The sequence below is a fragment of the Hippocampus guttulatus genome, chromosome 20 (assembly GCF_054856545.1).
Source record: "Hippocampus guttulatus isolate MCC_2025c chromosome 20, RoL_Hgut_1.0, whole genome shotgun sequence".
Lineage (NCBI taxonomy): Eukaryota > Metazoa > Chordata > Actinopteri > Syngnathiformes > Syngnathidae > Hippocampus > Hippocampus guttulatus.
In genome coordinates this window covers 6018209-6040641 of record NC_141280.1, presented here as the reverse complement: position 1 = coordinate 6040641, position 22433 = coordinate 6018209, and the positions used below count along the sequence as shown (strand labels likewise).

The 22433-nt window shown below is 48.1% G+C and overlaps 2 protein-coding genes across 3 annotated transcripts in view; one reads left to right on the top strand and one right to left on the bottom strand.

The window, feature by feature from the left end:
• Window positions 1–22433, bottom strand: part of LOC147187737 (MAM domain-containing glycosylphosphatidylinositol anchor protein 2-like) — a 95188-nt gene that overhangs the window by 51652 nt on the left and 21103 nt on the right. For both annotated transcript variants that reach the window (XM_086100530.1, XM_086100531.1), the window contains exons 2-3: window positions 12012–12151; window positions 6489–6663 (exon numbers count right to left, since the gene is read on the bottom strand). In XM_086100530.1, coding sequence (XP_085956656.1) covers window positions 6489–6663; window positions 12012–12151 — 315 coding nt within the window. The remainder of the gene's footprint in view (window positions 1–6488; window positions 6664–12011; window positions 12152–22433) is intronic.
• LOC147187738 (low choriolytic enzyme-like) lies at window positions 19332–21227 on the top strand. Its single transcript, XM_086100155.1, has 8 exons — window positions 19332–19533; window positions 19656–19674; window positions 19778–19837; window positions 19916–20062; window positions 20128–20245; window positions 20373–20551; window positions 20643–20724; window positions 21094–21227. The coding sequence occupies exons 1-8, from the start codon at window positions 19462–19464 to the stop codon at window positions 21224–21226; spliced, it is 810 nt and encodes a 269-aa protein (XP_085956281.1). The 5' UTR covers window positions 19332–19461; the 3' UTR covers window position 21227.

Here is a 22433-nt window from a genome sequence, read left to right as displayed (position 1 = left end):
CGATACGGCGATCGTCGATGAATTGCGGAAAAACCGCGATACATCACAAGAACTCTGCATGACATAATATCGTCAAAAGCGTGACGTTTTACTCGTCAAACACACGACAGACAAAATCGACACGTCACAGTCTCACCGTTTGGCGGCAAGCGCAAACCTGAATCGAATCCGGGGAGCTGCGGCGTTCTCTGCCGCAGTTTTCTCATCGAGTTACGTCACCGAATATCATTTGAATTGTTTCCATTCACGGTCCTTTTCAAAGTGTCGTGCATTTGCTGATCCAATAACACAAGCGAAGAACTCGAGTCTTTGGCACCGCTTGCAAGAAAAACACATTTTTCCTCCCCCCAGATACTGTAAATAGGAAGAGAACGCAAGAGTGCACTCTGCTCAATGGTCCACTCGGCTACTCTTTCATGAATGCGACGCCAGTCTAGACTAAATGACACACGCACATGCACGGCACAGACCGGCTAAAGATGACAAACGGCAATGGAGCGTCTGGCGCGTCACGCGTCGAGAAATCATACGGCCGCAATCTTAAATGTGATACGGCGGACAGCATTGCGTGTGTGTGTGTGTGTGTGTGTGTGAGCGCGCGCAGACTCGAATGCATTACCACCGTGTTGGTCAAGAGGCTAATAAGCACTATTAGTGATCTATAACTTCCACCCGGCGTGCTGATGGAACACATGAATCCAAGCAGGTAATTCTCCATCTCGCCAGCACTGACCTCTATCTCCGCAATAACCCGCTCCTCCCGCTCGCCACGTCTATCCGCGGATGGATGTGCTTTTGTAACAGTCGGCGTGAACGATAGGCCCCGCTCTGATGATGATGATGCCGCCACCTGCGTGAGCGAGATATCTTGGGCAATGTGGCTCTCCTAGGGCGGGGAGGTATGGGGTGGGGGGGGGGGGGGTGTAGCGCTGACTCGGTCGGATCCCCAAATATGGCGGCCGCACAGAAACTGAGCCGCGTCAACAGAATTAAGCGGCAAGTAGCTGGCAAATGTGCATTTGCGTTCGCTTGGACTGTCTTGACTACCGGTCGTGGCGATTGCTACTGCAGCGGTTCACATAGCTAGTTGTTGAGGGGTGTGGGTGGCAGGGGGGGGGGGGGGGTGACTGGATAGGCTATGCATATCACAGTGAATCAATAAAACTGACCAAAAAAAACCACCATCAGGGTCTCAGGGCTGTGCAGCAAGTGCAAACCTGTAAGAGAACAACTCGCATCTTAAACGACAAACGCAATGACTAATTTTGTCAAATTGACTATAAACCAAAAAATAGACCTTGTGATGGTCTTACGAACTTACAGCTGGTGCAAAACTAAATCGATGCATCACATGATAGCTCACAGATTAGGCTCCAAAGAATGACTTCATAAAATGTGCGATCAACAATGAAATTTCCCCATTGCGGGACAAATAAAGGATATCTTAATCTTAATAAGACGTCGGCGTGGTCTCGCAGCCATGCAGCGAGGCAAACCGGGATAGCCATTAGAACACAGTTCACATCTCAGCCAACAAACGTTATCAAGCCAGACACCTCATTGACATAAATTCCTGCTTCAATCGACTACATTAACGCCCGCAGCCAATTATTTACGGAAACATAGTAATCCACAACCAAAAGCAGCGCTTCCTCTACTTTCCCCAAACAGCGTGCACATCAACAGTGGGCATCGCGATCGGCCGATAAATGTGCTTTTATTCCATTAGCGTGCATCATCAAATATATTATGTTGACCAACAAAAAGGCGGGAAGCCTTTAATGCGCTTTTAATTGGTGCAGACTTAGTGGCTCGTAACTGCATGAATGCGTATCGCCGCTTCGCTACGAACAAAGTTACGATGCGGTCTAGCGCAAGCGCGCGTGACTAGCTTGTAATTATTCATTAGGCAAAGGCTAGGAGGAAATTGGAGCCAATCTCAACTGAGGCCAGAAGGAAGTCACTTCCAGGAAAAGCCCCCAAGAAAAAGGGGGAATGTTTCAAAAAAAAAAGGGACTGTTGTGGATTGAGAGTGGGGGGAAAAAAACAGGATTCTATAGAAATTTTAAGCCATGGACGAAACAGAACATCCATTCAGCCAGCCATTCAATTTGGACAAAAACACAACAATGACCAAAACACAAATGAAAAATAAATATAAATCAATACAAACCAAACAAAGAGTCATAACGATGACAAAAAAAAAATACAAATAGAACAAAATAAAATCAAAATTCAACTTGGACAAAAAAAACAAACATCTAAGAGCAGAAGAATAAAAACAAATTAACACAAACACACAAAAAAAAACGTGAAACTGAAAACCACACTTTAAACAAAAAGCAAAAGAAGAACAAAACAAAAAATGGACAAAATAAAGAACAGAAAAAATCCAAATTATAAAAACAAAATATAAACCCTCAATATTTAAAAAACAAAATATGAGGAAAAGGATTAAACTCACAAATACTTCAAAAGTGAACAAAGCACAATACAAACAAAGATTCAAAAAACTAATTGCATTCATATAAAAACAATGAACAAAACGTGAAACTAAAACAGATCAAAAGATGCAATTTAAAATCCCCCAAATGAAGCAGAAAACTTGTTTCAAGTCTTAATTCTAAAACTATGGATGAGAAATCAAACTCGGCAAGTCATTTGGAGTCATTCCAGGCCAAACTAAATGCTAAATAGAACAAATGGAGGGTAAAAATCAAGTGTAGGGGGAAAAAAAAATTGCTGGCGTTAATCTCATTAGCATATCGGACACAAACACAGTCAATTAGAAAAGAGGAAGTGAGGTCGAGACAATCCTCTGATAAGTCCTTGAGAGACTAATGGGCAGTCGCGAAGCGCCGTTACCTCCATTAAGCAAACATTCCCATAATGTACGCGGAATGCTGCGATCCACGGTAGGATGGCATCCAGACAAGGCTCGGATCGCTCCATCCGCGCCGTCGCATTTATCACGCCGCCCTCATTTACATCCAAAAGCACTTAAGAGAAGCTTTGCGCGCATCTTCTCCAACATCTATCAGGAGACTTGGAAGGTGCGGCTTGACAGGCCCGCCCTGTCAAAAATTTTGATTCCGCCAAAAGGTTTCAAAAATAGGACGGAATCGTGCAAAAACATCTGCTGTGTTTTTGTTGTTGGTTTTATGGGGGGGTGTTTTACTCTTGACAGATGACGTTCCTCATGTTCGGAATTAAAATTGTATTTTTATTAGGTTCCAATTTGGTAGAAATGGGATCATATCTCGAGGTCTGGCTAAGTAGCTGCGGAAATGGACGAAATGGCTGCTTCAAATCAAAACTACCTCCTACGTCTTTTGGGGCATGGCTTTCCAAGACTTTGTTTTGTGGGTTCGGTAGCAATTGAAAACAAACCCGAAGACATCTTTGCCTTTGAAGGACACCTGCAAATGACAGAAACGAGCAAAAAGAACCTAAAAGTGGCTGACGCAAAACAGAACCGCTTACTTTCTGAAAATTTTTTACAGCGTGGGACTTTTTGATGAGTCCAATTATGGTCGACGTGCCAACAAAAATTCATGATGCGAAGCAAAACCGGCTTTGGGGCCTGAATTTTAATGTCCTCGAATGGAGCGCATGCACACCAGTTCGCCATGTCGTTGACGCCAGACGAGCGTTCGAAGATGTTGCGTCAGGAATTAACCCTTTCATGCACCATGTGACCTGATCACATGATAAGCTGTCCACTGTAGCAACCGCAGTCCAACGAAAGGGTTAAGACCCCCCCCCCCCCCCCGCCTAGTGTTAAGCATGTGTGCACTGAGCATAGTCACTCCTCATTTGGATTAGTTCTGTTTGACTAAACAAACCGCTTTTGCATTGTTTCCCCGCTAAGACGTCAGAATTATGCAGCATTGCGCCAAATTTGACAGGCGTCACTTCGCCGGCGTCCGTTCTCTTCTCCCTCGCTGCCAATAAAACAGATCAAGTGGATTAAACACACTGTCACTCCCACCTCCTGCTCCGACTTTAAAAAAAAAAAAAAAAAAAAAAAAGTGTTTGCATTTTGACCGGATGCCCTTCGGGAACTCACGTTCGCCGCTGCAAACCTCCTTGAGCTATAGTGGTCAATGAGTTCCCGGAGCCTGAAATGAGCCGGCTGCCCCCCCGCGCACAACTCTTAAACCCTCTTCAATCAGCCAAACATTAGCCGCTGCGGCAAAATGCACGCCGGACAAAATCAAAGGAAAACGGGAAACGAAACGAGCCCCTGGCAGGGGGAGGGAATAAATAAATAAATAAAAACAGTAGCTCCATAAGCTCAGGATCGATCCGTTTTAAGAGTTGGGGCCAGTTTGTTTTATTAACTTTGCTCCGGACCCCCCACGGAGCGCAAACAACAGAGGTGTCAGCAGGTAGAAAATGCACTTTGTTGGACTAAATGCGTTAGCGCAGAGTTGGCGGTCGAGCAATCATCGGGCTCCCGCGGGCCGCCGGCTTGGGTTATCAGCATCAATGATGGCTTCCCGTGTCATTGCGCCTCCATCCGCCATCCATCTTGCCGTCGAAATGTCCTTTGATTTCTATTGATGGTGAGTCACGCCTTTATGAAGCTGGCTTTGATCTAATAATAGCCGCATATATGAATAAAATCTTGGGGAAGTGATTCTTCCGAAACCAAAGGGCCTGGATTCGAAGGGGCAGCGGCAAAACCTCCGAAAACACAGGTGTCAAAGTCAAGGCCCGGGGGCCAGATCTGGCCCGCCACGTGATTTTATGTGGCCCGCCAAAGCAAATCAAGCATGTCAAGTTCCATGATGCTTGCTTTGATAAGACTTCCTATGTCTTTTGCTGCTTGGCTTCTTGAACCAGGCTAGTGCAATGCTAACCAAGGTCTTCCAAAACAACCGCAACAGACCAGTTTGTTCTGCGAGTCATGAAAGACGTGTGTGACCTGACACTCGCGTACCTGCGATGTCAGAATGATCACTCCCAAGCTATGTTCTGCGTGGCATGAAAAAAAAAAAAACATGCTCATGTATCAAATTGCTGTTGTTGGGGTGGTCTGGCTACAAAACAGCAGTTTTAGCGTTAATTAATTAAAACAAAAAACAATGTACACGCAAAGCTGCTAAGAATAGCCCATCAATTAGCGTCACCCCCGGGGGACAACGGCAACATTGCTCGGGCGAAGTAACTAGCGTGCAAGGCCACATGCAAGAGCGTCATATTAAATAGGCGTGAAAAAAATCCAAGTCCACCTTTTGTTCAAATATGAATCAAAATAAAAGACACCATCTTCTTGAAACGTGAAAAGATTAAATATACTCTTCACATGTTCAGACCCAAACAATCCCGGATGTGTCTTATTTCTGTGACGGTAAAAATATTTGGGGGAAAAAAACAATTGTGTGGGTGCGCAAACTATTTCTTGCTTGTAGCTTTCTGTTTTGACCGGCAAAAACATCGCGCAATTCCGAGTTCAACTCGAAGTGACGTACGACGAAAAATGTATTTACCTTTCATGACGTACGATGTCTGCGAAAATCAAGTAATCAACCGCCAGCACACATTTGGTTTGACACCGTACATCTACATTCACTTATACAAACACACATATATATTTGATTTATTCATGCTGCGCTTTGCATGGAGAGCAAATTCCCTCTCCGACATGCCAGCTCATTCCATTATGGCTTACGTTGCGTTCATCTTCAAGTTCTCCCTTGGGAGCGCAATTAGAGCTTTCTGGTTTGTATTTACTCGTCCCCCCGGCGCAATCTCAAACTGTCAGCAAGGCGCAGTGGAAGACCTCTTTTGATTCCTCCACCAACCACCCCTCCCAGAAATGAACAGAATTGACCGCTGGGATCGTCCCCCTCAATGAAAGTGGCTTTTACTCGTATTGGGAAAATGGCATCCGATGGAAGAAGAATGAGACGCCAATGATGGATTTCAGGATTAGATTAATGTGAGGATAACCTTCACCCTAAAGCATAATTCCCTAAACCCAAATTGGGAGGATAAAAGATTTGGAGTTAGGTGTAGGGTTTAGGTCAGGAAGTACGATACGTGACCTCTGCAAATAAGAAAGTACGAGGTGGCATAAGGATAAGAGGCTGATCTTCATGCACAGACACAGACGTACAGACTGCCGCCCAGAGATTCCAAAAAATGAGTTTTAAGAACCTTCCGAGTCAAAGTGGCTTGACTCGCATTCGTCCCCTGCCACATCTGTCAACGTCTTTGACTCGCTCTGCTCGCTGAGACTTCACAAAAAATCAACCATGATGTCTCTCATAGCGGAGCGTTCCGCGGAACAATCGCAGCCCGCCATTTTTTGCGACTTTACCTTAAAACGTTACAACATTATAAAAAGACCGCTGCTGGCTGCACTGTTGAGTGTTTTAGAACGCTACAAACACACTAGTAAAGCTTTTTTTTTTGTTTGTTTGTTTTTTTTTCCCGCAGGTCGCTACTAGCTAGTGGCATTAAGGTTTTCGTTCACTCACAGTAGACGTCCACCCGAATGGACTTGATGGCGGGCGAGCCGAGGCCGTTCTCCGCCTTGCAGTAGTAGCGCCCGCCCTGCGTCCTCAAGATCTTGGCGATGTGCAGCGTCTCGTTGAAGACGCTGGAATCCTGGAAGCGGTCCGACACGCTGCCGGCCGTCTTGGTCCATCGGATCTGGAAACACAAAACACGGGTTACATCGAAAATTCCGTTTTCGGGACTGCCAGGAACACAAAATTTGCACGTCTTGGCCGTTCCCCCCGCAAGAACCTCACAGCGGCGCTCGCTTTCACTAAGTGATGGGGAACCCCCCCCCCCCCCGTTAGCCTCTGGCATGGCTGTGTAATGAAAGGTGAAATAGCAATACTCCCTAACACCGGCTTGTAATTGACTCCATCACGGCCCTCCCTTGTCCTCATTAAAGCACGCGGCATGAACGGGTAGTGTGACGAGTGCGGCCCGAGGGCTCGGCGAGCGCGTTCGGAGGCAGCCGGCGTAAGGCTCCAGTCGATGGCTCATCCTTAAGTAAGCCGCAGATGGACTAACTTTTGCCCGGAGAGCTTCGCATCGCATCTGACTGACGACCGTCTGCAAAATTAGAATCCGATCCTTCCTCGCTGGATGCTACGCTAGCATCATCTCAACATCCTGATAACATCAACGCGGATAGCATCGGATGGAACAAGGATATCGGTGCATTGAGGCGGGGGAAATTTCCTGCTGCCGTTTCTGTTGTTTTGGGATCTTGTCTGCACCACCCAGAGGTGGACCGGGACCGTCTCTGATGGGTAAACCCGATAACGTCGCCCTGTATCAGATGGAGCCTGAGGCAAAAGGACGGTATGTTGAGAAGTTGTTTGAGGCTAATGTTGTGACCGCGCGTGTCCTATAGAAGCAACAGACGGGGGAGAGACTCGAAAATAATTATTTGCTGACAAAGCAGTCGCGGTCGCAGCCCCCCCCCCCCAAAAAAAGTCAACTTTGTCAACAAAACCACTTCGTCAAAATAACCACTGACATAAGAAACACACTTTAGACCAGCAAAAAATAAAAAATAAAAAAAATTGAAGGACAAATATAAGTAGCCTGCAGAAACTAAATGACTCATAATCCTAACGAGGGACAAAACAAATCGGGGGGGGGGGGGGGGGGGGGGGGGGAAATAAGCGTCTCTGAATTCCAAATAGTCCGACTTCCCCGAGCAGAGCACAGTCTCATTTTTGTGCAATAAGCAAACGCTGCGCCCGCCACACTCTGCGTGTCCCACAGCAACATTTAAGAGCATCTGTGACCATTAAAAATAAAAAGGGCTCTAAATGAGCACCCTGAAGAGAGAATACTTCTCGTGGCCCGATTCAAAGCGCAGTGAAGAAAGACAAAATAAAACACCAACTCAGCAAATGATCGATGCTAACCGGTGGAAACGGTGCGAGTTCAGCAAAAGTTGAACCCGACCGGCATAAATTACAAGTTTTTAGGAATTTCCGCATCGCCTTCGCGCACGCACAGAAGGATCTCAAATCCAGAAGGAAAAAGGCTTGCTTCGACCTCGGCAGAAACCTCACAATCTAAGATTGGGAAATTTTCTTGGCCTCAAGCTATTTTGATTTGTTTTTGTTGTTGTTGGGTTTTTTTCCATGGGAGCACCTGGAACCAGACAGAAGGATGCCCGCTGAGAACAGTTTGACCTTCTTGGCTTTTAAGTCGTGCATCACAAAACATTCTTGATCCGAGAGCGGATTGGCGAGATTCAGGCGATGATGATGATCATCATCATCATCACTTTTCCCATCAACACTGGCAGCGCTGCTTTATTATTTCTTTTTGCTATTATGATACCCCCCAACCCCCCCATGTTCTCTCCGCCTGTGTGGGTTTTCTCCGGTTTCCTCCCGCATTCCAGAAACATGCGCGGCAGGTTAATGGAACACTCTAAAATTTTCCAGAGGGGTGAGTGTGAGCACGGATGGTTGTTCGTCTGTGTGTGCCCTGCGATTGGCCGGCAACCGGTTCAGCGTGTCCCCAGCCTACTGCTCGAAGACAGCTGGGATAGGCTCCAGAACACCCCCGCGACCCTTGTGAGGATAAAGCGGATCAGAAAACGGAAGGATGGACGTACAGTATGTTATGTGCTTTAAAACAGTGGTCCTCTAACCTTTTGGGTCCATGTTTTTATTTTTTTCCTCCCCTCAAGGACCCCCCTCACATAATCCTAAATCCGATTAAACATAATTCCCGTTTGCACCACTAAATGCCATGTGAATTATTGATTGTTTTTACATTTCAACCTAAATATTCATGTCACGCTTCATAAAAAGCCACATCTCCAGACCCCAGCTTGAGAACCACTGCTATAAAAAAAAAAAAAAACACAAAGCATGACAGCACTTTCCTTCCTGCGTGCAACAGTAAAGTCGACAATGCCACCCTAACTTAATTCTGACATTGCAATAAAAGGATCAACATTCGCTTATGAAGAAAGCGCAAGCCCGCCCAGATTAGTCCGAGCGGCGGCTGAGGCCGGCGCGTGCCGCGATGCCCCAGCAAGGGCTAATTGAAATGCGCCCGACGTCTGCTCTTATGGCGGCGCGGCATGCGGCAGCACGCGTCCGCTGCCGGTGAATCTCCCATAATTCCTGCTGCAACGCACCCCCCCCCCCACACACACCCCTTCTACCCGGGCCGTGTGACGCTTCCCTAATTGCTCACCGCGTTTCCTTTTAGGCACCCCGCGGCGGTCCGTGCCACTCAGCCATACAGCCGACTGTGGCTGAGCATCACAATCAACCGATCAGATGTGGCGAAGAGGGGGTTGCAAATTACAGAGCGCGAGCGCGGGGACGACAGGTCTATATTAACGGAATAGAGGCCCCGACGCTTTTGCGACATGGTCCAATGGAGATCTGGATATCTGGACGTGCCCGACTTGTCGGGAGGAAATCAAAACACACGGCTGCCCGACGTGCAGGTAATACGTCGAGTTGCAACCCGTTGAGTCGGTGGCGCGGTGTCATGCGGGTGCGCGACGGAGGCGGAAATGGGTGGAACACAAACGGTGATAAAATAGGAGATGAAAACGACAATGGCGAGACCAAGGAGAGCACTGAATAGAAAATATTTAACTCATTCAGTCCCAGCCAATTCTGGACCAAGTCTGAAAAGACGTTCAAAAACGTCTTTGGGAGTGAATGAGTTATGGACAAAACAGCAATGAAAAGAAACGAGGGGGTGTGGGGGTTGAAAATGACCAGATAGAGTGTTGAAAGGAAAAAAAAAAAAGATGACGATGATTCTTGGGGGAAAGAAAAAGCATCAAATTGCACTGAGTGCTTAAAAAGAAGCCGGAACAGAAAGTGCTGAAAAGAAACATCTCCGAATTAAAACAGACAAGGTCGTCACAAAAAAAAAAAAAAAAAGCAGATACATTTATGGCAAGATGGAAAATTGAACAAAAACAACATCGACAGACAACACAGCTCGCTGGAACGGAAAACAAAAAGTCGGAGCGGCTAGCGGGCTGAAAAAGAAACATCGATTGAGGAATGGTAGCTGAGGCTGAATGTTACCTTGCGCGATCTCACATTTTATTTTATTTATTTTTTTGGTAACGCCGAGGCTTTTCACTGCAGGTTGAATGGCGAGCGAAGGTTGAGAGTTAAAGCGCGGCGCCTTTTGAGGAAGCTCACAAGGCACGCCGCGAAAATAAGAACGGTTGACTAGGCGTTCAAATAAAGGAAGCATCTGTTGACACCGCCGCCAAAGGCCGAGCGGCTTGGGAACTTTTGGGATACAGATCACATACGCCGACAAGTCTGTCTCCGAGTGAAATATCCAAAAGGCCAGAGGTCGGCCTATTTGTACTCGCTGACCCGTGGCGGCGTGAGTTGAATCTGGACGGAGAATAATTGAAACAGAAGACGCAGGGGGAGACAAAAAAAAAAAGAGATAATGTGTTTGCAGTGTGCGGTGGCAGGCTGTATGAGGCGGGTAGTCAAACATGGCCGTGTGGACATAATGGATGGAAGCCAGGCCCAAAAGGAGACGAGGGCAGATGGCTTCATCATCGCCGACTCTTTTTAACGAGAGCGGCGGCCAAAGAGCAGAAGTCATCCGAGGATGAACGGTCCGAATCAGAGAGGACCGATGAAGAGGTTTACCCTTTTCTTTTTTTTTTTTTGCTCGGCTACGGGAGACTGAAAAGCAAAGTGTGATTGCTTTCATGGAGTCAAACTCATGAGGTAGAGTGTCGGAAAAAGAAACAACAAATTCCATGGGTGAAAAGCATATTGGTAAAGCAGGTAAAAGCGACGTAGCGGGTCAAACAAAACCGAGTGGAGAAAAGGAATGTCAAAGGGGGAAGCTAACTGGAAAAAAAAAAAACATCTACAGATCAAACAGGCCGTGCAGAGCTCTGAAAAGAAAAATCCACAAATAAGACAGAACGGGCAGAGCACCAAAAAGTAACACAGGCCGCAAAAAAAAAAAAAAAATGTTACAGATGAAAAAGGAACAGGTGGAATGCTGAAAAGAAAACCTTAATAGATGAACCAGACCCAGGTCGAGCTCTGGGAAGAACATCTGTGGATGGACCAGATTTGCGAGAGCCCCCGAAAAGAAACACCAATTGACCGAAAGAGGAGGTCGGACGGCGAAAAAGAAACATGCGAAGAAAAGCAACCGTGTGGCGCTCAGAAAATGTGATGACCAGCAATTAAAAAGCAGCCTCACAATTTTCTTGCAGTATCCCCAAAAAAAAAAAAGAAAATAGAAAATCAATATTCTCTTTGCTCGGGATGTGTACTATCGACCAAATTGGTGGTGGTGAGGGGGGGGGGGGGTTATGTAAATGAATGCAAATGAGCTTGCTGCTGTAAAGATTTACAGCACGGTTCCCGCATGATTTGGGTTGTGCCGGCGAGCAAATTGGAAGCAACGTCGGGCGAGTGTTTAAAAGGTTAGCGTGTGTACATTCTGCCAGTGTTTGTAAATGTGATGACGGCTGACATTTGTCTCTAAATGGACTAAGTTAGCTGGCATTTAACTGCCAGCGGCCCGATTGGCTGGGTGCAGCCCCCCCCCCAACCCCCTCTCCCACCCAACTACCCCCAAAAACCCCAAAACAAGCCGCAGTGCTACTCTGACGTTAAAAGGGTGTTAAAGGGGCAGTCAAGTGAAAATTTGTCCTTACAACATGTAACATGCGCCACCCCCATAAGTCGAAAAACAACATTCTGATTAATATAATGTTTGTGGGATATAAATTAGGGGAAAACAAATGATCCATCTAAAGGGGGGGGGGGGGCGGTCATTTTGCCACTTGCTGTCGACTGAAAATGACATCATCGTTGCTCAGGTAACGACCAATCACAGCTCACCTGTCTACCGATCACGGTTATGTGACGTTTGCGAGCTGAGCAAAGAACACAAAACTTTGATGCGGCACTCCATTTTCTTTACGCCCTGATACGCCACGGTCTCCACGATTTTAGCTCGCTGCTTTGACACAGCGCCAGGCGGCTCACCTGCGGCCGAGGATGTCCCGTCACCAGGCAGCTCAACTCCAGCGTCTCGCCCTCGCGGATGGTGTAGACGCGCTCCGTGTGTCGCTCCTCTTCCACGTTGCACGCGTGCCCCGAGTGGATGATGCGGACCGTAGGGGGAGCTGTGGAGACAAGGGGCAGAAACATATTGTTAGCTTGGGACCCCCGAACGTCCTCAGGGGAGGAAGGGGTTGACAAATATGCAACGCTTGACCCTCTATATGACTAACATACATTTAGCCCCAAGACAGATGATTAAAAAAATGGAAACTATCAGCACACCTTCCCATCCCGAAATGCAAATTCTCCGGTGTTAGTGGCTAGCGGGCGTGATAAGGACTCGCGGCGAGGGGGCTTCATGCGAGGCTGCCACTTAAAACAAAAGGGGGTTTGGTAACAAGACCCCAGGGCAGCAGTCCAGCAAAGTGCGAATGCCATTTAGTCCAATGAGCCCGCGTCTGTTCCTGCACGCTATATGAGTCCTGGAGGAGAAGTCAGGGAAACGCCCCTAATTAATGATCCCCAAACTGTGCACACAAACGCATACGCATGCATCATATTCTTTACGCACAAACAAGCTTACAGCGACAAACACGCCTCGCTTAAGCTCACATAATGGCCACAATGATGCGCTTGCAGTCACACTTTGCGCGGCGAGGAGATGCTCTTCTCGCATTCACCCCTTCCTCCACCCCCACCCCCCTGCGCTCCTAGCAGTGAAACAAATCGCTGTCATTAATACGTCGTTTCCCAACGTGTCGTTAAAAAAACGGCTTTGTTTCATTACTCATATCATTTGCCATATTGACAGCTCCGCTGTCGACGCGTAGGCACTTTAAGATGTTACTCTTATTTTGGCATACAGGACAAAAGTAGCATTGACTTGGGACAAAAAAAAAAAAAAGACATTTACCAAAATTGTGCCATCGGTTTTGGCGAGACGCCAGCAACAATAATAAACATGACAAACGTTACAGCTATACCAGATCGAATGGTGTTATGTGGAGGAATGCACACAGAGAGTAATTACATAACCCAAACCTGAAACACAAACCCCTCAACATGAATCATCCAATCCCAACCTTCTGGCAACACGCGAATGCCTCCTAACCCCGATCCGATGCCACGATTCCAAATCTCCAAGCCTCAACCCGCTAACCTCGATAATGTGAGGCACAACAAATATAACTAGATGCACAAAAGTTGTTGCTTGTTATTTTTGCCATCAAAGTGCCGGCCATTGAACAGCATCGTTACAAACGGACGCAAAAATGCATGTTTGACTCGGTGTGTATGCGGACACATTTACATAATCGTGTCTATTTTGGGTTGTGGCGTCACTCCCACTCACTTCCTTGAACACCAAAAACCCTTTAGCGGCACACACAAGTGCACACAACAACAACAAGAAAACAAGCAGAGAAGCAGCAGGAGATTCTCGTGAGGTCATTTGCTTGAATTAAGATAAAGGCTCCACTGGCTTGTCATATGGAAAACCAAATAAATCCCCGCTATTGCTCGTACTTTGACCATCCGCATCGTTTTGGTGGACCGAGTGGAACACCTTTTGTGTCGTGCTAGCGAAGGCGCGAATCTTATAGACGAAACAACTACCGCAGGGCTGTCAAACTCAGTTTTGTCGCGGCCACATTGTGGTCTCGGATTCCCTCGGAGGGCCGCTGTGACTGCGAATCTATGCGAAACCATACAAACCTCCACATATTCCAGAGAGAGCGCACAACAAATTGATGGATAACTACTTTTAAAATCACAAGTCAAGAATAATGACTTGTTTAACCCTTTCATGCACCCTGGCTGTCCATTGTTGGCATTAATTTAATAAGGGCTTTGGTCAGGAGAAAAATGCTTGCAATTTCTCTGTTATTATAGATTATATATGACAATTTGAAATTTCGGTTCCGACTTCAGCGAGCATCATGGACTCGCATGCTTGATTTGCTTTAGCGGGCCACATAAAATGACATGGCGGGCCAGATTTGGCCCCCGGGCCTTGACTTTGACACCAGTGACCTCCAGTCTCAAACGAACCTCGCTGTTCACCCTCCGCCATGACTGGAACCACTGCATTTTCCGATATGCAGCTAAAAGCCCTCGGGCCGTTTGACGAGGAGGCGGGCCTACGGTAATCGAGCGCGAGGTGCTCTCGGTATCTGACTTAAGCGCGACGCATAAAATGAATAGTTTGTCTCACAGTTGTCACCACGCGAGGCCTTCTAGCTAATGGAGAACGGCCTCATGCATGCGTTTAAACATCTTGCCAGCAGCGCATACGTATTATTACATCAGGCCTTGTCAGGCGCTATTGATCACGCACTGTAATGCACTCGCCTGCACTTCTCTGCCTCGGCGCTGTTATTGTAAATGAGACTCCGTATGGATCCGGGCCGGGCGCTATCAGCGCGGATCATCCATCAGGCCGACAATGCAGACGTTCATAAAGGCGCGCGGGACGGCGAGCGCACGACGGCGCTTTTCGGCCACTCTTGCACAAACACCAGACAGCGGCTTCCGATTGGGTATCGAACTGGCCACTTGATTTAACTGGCGGAAGAGTTTTTGGACCGTCCGTTGGGCAGGGCAGTACTATTTTTAGCATACGCACACAAAAACAAAACAAATCACACTTTGTTACTGCCAAGCTGCCAAAGTTCTGCTGCGACGGCCCCCGTGGAGGCGTGAGTGGGGTCGTATTTTAGAGGACAACTTCATTGCGGCGCCACACAGCTGGGAATGGAAATGTACCCAAACTGGCAGCCACATGTCAGCAGATAACAAGGACTTTGTCTTTGGAGTTGGCGATGCAGCATGTGGCCCGAGACGATGACTGTAGCAAAATAACCAAAACGAGAAACAACAGTTGTTTTATCATTTTCATCCTGGAGCATGAAGAGGAGAAAACATCCGGCGACTAGCAATTAAACAATACAAGTGTTTACAGTTACTCAGTACGGGCAGCACAAAAAGCACCATGAGCCATATCCATATACGGCATAAGGCAAAAAAAAAAAACAAACAAACAAGGTCTTCGGACTAAAAGAAAAGCTGCGCGCACATAAACATGAGCCGTCTTGTGATGACAAATATTGACAGCGACTCTCAACAGGGGAGTAGAAAAACAACTTCGCTAAATGAGCCGCACGTTGCTTCACCAAAGTCGTCAGGCGCATCTCGTTTCTCAAATGTTGCCTTACTGGGCCCTCGCGCCCTTGTTGTCATACAAGCTCCTCCCACGAGGAGTTGGAATGACGTGTAATTATGTCGGCAGCATTGATATGGTGATCATGTATTTTGCCAAATGCAAAAAAAAAAAAAAAAAATGTTGACCCACCCAAATTTTCTTTTCTCTTTGTGGCCACATTGAGAAAATGAAACGTGAGCCACTCCTTGACCACAACATGTTTGCAGCTCCTCGAAAAAACTATTTGGGGTGACCGAGGTTGCACGGTGCCCCATGCAAAAAACATATTGAAATGCAACAACGCCCCAGCGGAATTTTCATGACAATGGTCACCTCATCGGCTGTTAGTTTCACCATCCAAACCATTCCATGCTGCCACGCCGCGGTACTCCATACATCCCCCCCCCCTGCCCTCTCCCCACTACGCTACACGAATCAGACATCTGCGGGGGACGGATAAAGTCCAAACGTGGATGGCATCCAAAGCGGCGGTTGTCAGTTGATAGGGCCGAGCTCGTGGCGGCTCACTGAAGGGAGAATATCTGGCAAGTCGCTGAAGTTTCGGGGCGCTGCCCGCCAACAAAATGTCTTTGCGATTGGACGTTGTGACTCCCCCTGTGAGCTGATTGTCCTATCCGTGCCTACAGCGGTGCATGGCTGACGGGGGAGGGGGGGGGCGACTTGGCTTGGAGATATGTGACTCGGTGCGTGGGTGGGGGGACCGGGGAAGGGGGCGGGGGGGGGGGGGGGGGGGAGGTTGCAGCTCAGTCTTTGAACACTTTGCTGACTGAACATGAAGGGCAGTTGGCTGAGGAAACCAAAAATATCTCCGAAAAATATTTGGAGACTTGAGAATTTGTGACTCTTTTTTTTAAATTATGGATTGCCTTTTTTAAGGGGTGGGGCGCTCAGCATTCCTGTAAAATTTTCCATCAAAATTTTGCCAATTGACACCAAATTGACATTAAAAAAAAACACTAAAAATATTTACAAAGCCAATCCACGAACGGCAGCGCAAACTTGGATGGCAACAAAACGCCTCCTGTTTTCCTTCACGCCATTTCTAATCTCTTTGAGCGCTTAGCAAAGGAAGCCGCGCCGGCGTGGCGCTGGCGTTGCGCAATGTGACACATTTGGCGGCGTTGTGACACCAACCCATTAGCCTGCCAGGCAAACAAAGAGAAGACCGACACAAACACCAACAAACGTTACTAAAGTCTCGCATGTCGTTGAGCCTGGCTCGCTCTGACAAGCAGTCAAATACGCTAAATATGAAATCGATAAAAGAGGCGCATGCTGCTTCACCAGAAACTGCACAGAACAGACACGGGTGCAATACGCAAAGTCTTCTGGGTCCCCGCATGGGCACAAGCAGCCAATTGTTCATGATTGACAAAACAGTGGATATTGAGCCACATACTGCTTCACCCAAGACATGTTTTAAAAGACTCCCCGGAGCACACAAGGTCTTCTGACCAACGTGGCGGTTCCGACCACAAACAGGCTGCCTCGTGACCGCAAACAGACAATTGTTGACAGCAAACGAATAACCAATCTAAATGTTTTCATTTAAAAGTTTGCAAGCGAGCTAATCACGATCACTCGAGGGTTGACACAAGTGGGGGTTTTTTTTGGTTTTGTTTTTTCAGCCCCCGGCAAAAGGCTTTTGCCGTGCTCTCTTTTGAAATGTGAAGAGCAAAGCTGCAAAGCCCGACGTACAGCTGATGCATCAGCGGCGCGTAGCCGGCAAACAATCATCGCCCGCATCCGAGAGCTCGCCGGTCGCGCCATCCATAAAGTACACCGAGCCCCCCGGAGGAGTCAAAAGGAGATGATAATTAAACCTGTTCTCCGTCACATGCCCTTTCGCCGTATTTTACCTCGTCATCGCCGTCGCGGCGCTGACACCTCATCGATCAATCTGATCGCCGTGCAGTGGCAAGACTGAGTTTCTGATTGCTCTTAGCGGAGCGGGTCGTGGTGAGCTCTCGGGGCGACCAAGACCGCCTCTGCTGGTCAAAACACTATCACACGTATGGATCTCAATTTGTTCCATGAAATTGCATCAGATTGCATTTTTTAATCAGATTTCAGCTCCAATGTCCTGCCATGTCCATCGAATCTCCCCAGGACCTTCAGAATCAGTTGGCCAATTTAAGGGAAACTCGTTGGGTTGCTTCTTTGTCCAATCAGATTTCAAGAGCACTGGCGCTCGACGTTGTCAACATTTTTCCGTTTAAAAACGTATTTCGGCCAACTTTAGACGAGCAAAGACATTTGTTGACAACAATGCATTTCGTAATCGTGCATGAGTACGACGTAAACTGTTTAAAAAAAATCTATCTTAACCCTTTCATGCATCAACAATAATAACCTGTAACCTGATAACATGATAACCTGCCCACTGTAGTGACCGCCGTCCCTGAAGGGGTTAAACTGAGTCACATGCTGCTTCACCAAGTATAACGAAACAGACGTACGTGCACATAGCGATAATGGATGGATGGATGGACAGATCTAAAACATTTTTTTAAAAAAACAAAGCCTGGGTGGGATGTATTGTGGACTCCACAATGTCGAGACAATTTTCCTGCAGTTGCCATGACAACATCAGGTGGGAGAAAAAAAACCTCAATACTGCGACGCCATCATCCACAACATCAACAACAACAAAGAAGCGCGGCAACGACTTTGTCCCTCTGACCGCGGAGAACCTGCAATTATGGTGGCACCAAACAAGGACGACGCCGGGGAAACATTTCCCCTTTCCTCCTTGTAAGAAACACCAGAAATTGCAAAGATTAGACACCGAATGCACTTCACCGGACGACAACTGCCGTCCGGCTTCCAAACGAACGTGGAGCTGCGTCACGGCGACACACGTCCGATCCTTTCCAATTACTCGCCGCAACGGGAGTAACCGTAACCGAAAGTAACCGCGCTGTGATGAACCCGCCCTGCTGCTTCACGTGCATCACTTTCATCAACACTCGGGAAACTCCCAGCGCGTTCGCCGTTCGAAAAGACGCAACGGAAACCACGGGGGGGGGGTTGAAAAATGAGACGCTGCCGTTGGACGTGATGCCCGGGCGACCGTGAAGCTCGTAAAAGTGGATGGATGGCTCGTGCATCAACGAGCGTTATTAACTCTGCGAGCGCAAAAGATAAAGATGTCACACACACGCGTGCGCACGCACACACGCGGATCAGCCATGCATGTGCAAAAGGGCTTGATCAAATACTGTCAAGCTCTTGTTGGCACTCCATCTGGGCCTCACCTAGCACTACACACACACACACACGCGTGATCATAAATGAGACATTATGGTGACGTACGACGTCTCATAAAAGGCCGCCGCGACGGGATCCCGGTCGGAAAGCCGCCGACCTTGCCGTATGAAATCTGATCCTGAAAGAGATTTACAGGCAGCGGGACGGCGTCCCTCTCGCCTCCGGTCAACACCGCGACGGGAGTCACAAAGGCGTCTCCTTAAAACAAAGCCATGCCCCTCCTCACCCCCCCTTGCTTCGAGTCGCAACAATGACATCTGATTTGTAAGCGAACATCTCAACCCGTCCGCCGCTGCTTTCGCGAGTGAAGATCGACCGCAGACGGCTCGAATGATTCCGCGGCGGCAGCTCGCTCTTCGTGGCTCAGAGGAACGAGCACAAAAGCCACGATTGTAAAAGTGTCGGCGGCTAATGGAGCGATCAGCGATGCGGCATTCCCGCATCGCTTTCCATTACGACGAAAATTAGGGCTGCACTCAGAGCTGCAAATGCCAACTGTCTGATTATTTTGCGTGTGTATTTTCCATTGAAAGGCTTTTTCATTTCTTGATGCTACTTCTTGTTGCCATTCATCAACAAGCAAGAGATTGATCCCGCCGTGCGCAGCTCAGACGGCAAAGATAAGCGCACCGTGCTTCGGTTGCTACGCCGCGTTTGTCACACGGGTGGTCAAACTTGGCAACGGGTTCTTCTCCACGTCTGAAACGCGATGCTGAGCGGCTTGGCAGCCGCCTGTGGACAGATGACAAGCTTGTCCCCCCCCCCCCCCCCCCCCCTCACTGTGTCAATGTTTGTCCGAGGTGTGCGAGGCACTCCCGATTGTTTAGGACTCCGCGACTGCTCACGTCCAAACACGCCCTTGAGCGCCTGTACATAAACTTGCTCCGGACCGATCATCAGCATCGACGACTGCCTGAACGAGAAGCCTTCTCGACACACGCAATGGATTTCAGAACCACCGTGTTCCTTCTTTTGCTGCAGCTCGGCACCTTCTGCTATGCGGGACCTGGCTGGGTGAGTGCCGGCAAACAAAAACAGACCTAAAAGGGCACCGCACACAATTTATGGACTTCGGCAACCCTTCGGCAAATTTCCACGCCGTCTAAAGTGTATCATCTCTTCCGCTCTCTTCGCAGGACCCGGCCGTCGATAACGGTATGTGACCGGCATTTGAGGGCGGTCTGCGTGCGACCGTCCTAACAATCAAAATCAATCGGTATCGTCGCTGCTGTCGAATTGTCATCTGCTTTCTCATCAGACAACTCAGGGGAACCGGACAAGTCAAGCATCACTGAGACAATCCTGAAGATGAACAATGGTGAGGATTGGAAGGGGGGAAAAAATGGCAGCCGTGACGAGGTTTCTGGATGCAAATGGATTATTTTCTTTCTTTTAGGATCGACGGCACCCCTGATGGAGGGGGACTTGATGATTGAGAGAACGAGGACCGCCATCAAGTGCGCGGTGAACGCACAGTCCTGCCTGTGGCCAAAGTCCGCCAACGGCCAAGTCCTGATCCCCTACATCATCGCAAACAAATACTGTAATTTTGTTTTCGTACCCGGGTTGATTGTTGACATGAATTAAGGGCCATTTTTCCTTTCACAGCCATTTCAGAGAGGGATACCATTGAAGGCGCCCTGAGGGGAATTGAGGCCGGAACCTGCATCCGTTTCATCCGGCGAGGGACCCAGAAGGCTTACCTCAACTTTGAGCCCTGGTTCGGGTGAGTGCAAACTGATCTGCGCTTTTAGCGGGCAAGCTAGTGCTAAAAAAATCTAACAATCACGACATGTTGAGAAGTTAGCAAAACTGCAAAACCAATTTTGTCAACATGTGTGAAACCCATCCAGGTGTTTCTCAAGGCTGGGCCGGACGGGAGGCAGGCAGTTGGTGTCGCTGCAGCGTTTCGGCTGCGTCCAGCACGGCATCGTTCAGCACGAGGTGCTGCACGCCCTGGGCTTCTACCACGAGCACACGCGCAGCGACCGCGACGAGCACATCCTCATCCACTGGGAGAACATTCAGGACGGTAAAGTGTCTCCGTCCGACTTTTATTTTGTGAAGTCGCGCCTTTACTTGAGCTCTTATGTCGTTAAGTAACGCTCGTTGCCTGTCCTCAGTTAACAAGCCCAACTTTGAAGAGCGGGACACGGATAATCTCGACATCCCCTACGACTACAACTCCATAATGCACTACGGAAGGTAAGACGGAAATGCACTCGACCAACGATGATACGTATTGCAGATGCGGCAAAGCGGCCGCAGATCCAAGTTTTATCACAGCGGGGAGTTTTCATTGCATCCTGCACCGGTGCATGACACCCAGTGCCTGATGTAGCAAAGCAGCCACAGAAGAAAAACCAAGACCAAGCTTTCTGGCACTGGACGGCGAACTTTTGCTCCAGAATATTTCATCGTAGCCTGACAACAAGCTTCCTTAAGACTGGGAAATATGTTCTAAGTAACTGTGAACAATTCATATCATCATCTTTTTCTGATGAGCAGCACACGTGAGTGTCCAACCCGAGCCTCAGTGTTTGTCATGACACACTTGTCTCGCAAAATCCATAGGACCGCCTTTGGAATCCAAGAGGCCATTACCATGACCCCCATCCCTGACGGCTCGGTTGAAATCGGCCAACGGGAGGGCCTGTCCGAATCGGATGTTCTCCGGATCAATCGTCTATACAAGTGTTGGAATTAGAAAACGGAGGATGCCGCGTGGCATGTCGTGTGACACTTTAAAATAAAAGAATGGGCAGCTTGATTTCTTTTGGATTTTTCCAGTAAGGACTCCCTCTCACTGCTATTTTCAGCAGGCCTTTTTCAGTTGATTTGTCGCCTTAGCCGGAAAAACAAGAAGCAATCAGCTTAACAAAGTTATAGTTCACACACACACACACACACAAAATAAATAATAAAGTTTTAGGGGAATGTTTGAAAACGGTGACAAAGAAATGAATTTAATTAGACGCCAGCCAAAAAAAAAAAAAACACATGGGGGGGTTTGGGGGTGGGGAGGGGGCAGATATGTGGCAATGTCTTGCTAAATGAGTTCATTTCCATGGCTCAGCCCTTGTTGTAATTAAGTTCGGGATTTGTAGAGTCGCAGAAGAAGTGCGGTGGCGGGGGGACGGGGGGGGGGGGTGCACCGCTGACGTGTCGGGACATAAATCGTAAACCTCGCAGTCACCCTGATGAGAATTGCGCTGTATTTGTCATCCGGCTACATCCCACACTCCCTTTTCTCTCCTTGTTTTTCTTCCACTCTTTGAAATCTTCCACTGTCGCGTGAGATTGAGGGTGTGAAAGGGTTGCGGAGAGTCAGGCCCAGATCCCAGCAAAGCTAATTGGTTCATCATGTGACCTGTGATTGCACACGCAGCTGTGACAGCGCGGCGTGGGGGGGGGGGGGGGGGGGGCACCTTGGAGCATTGACCCTTTCATGCACCCTGTAACCTGATAACGTGATAAGCTGTCCACTGTAGTAACTGCTGTCCCCGTAAGGGTTAAATGCCAACTTTAAAGACTCTTGACGGATGCCTTCGACGTTTCACAGGCGACTTTTGCGCCGTATCCATCTTGGCGGACGAGCGGTAAATATTTACACTCTTCTTATTTCAAAATTATTCAACGCCCTCGCCATGGGGCTCTGATTAAATTCAAATGACCAAATGACCCGCTGCAGGATTCCTGCGACAGGCGCGCCAACGTGGCCGCTGCTGCCACAACACATCAAGGCCAAAAAGTTCACTGAGCTGACCGAAAAAAAACCCCCAAAACAAAACAGCGAAAGAGTTGAAAAACATCACATTAACTCTTATTGGACCTCAAAAGTACAAAATGTGGCTCTAGAGTTTCCTCCCTTATTGGCTTTCATATTCTTCCTGCCGTCGTTTATTATGAGCCGG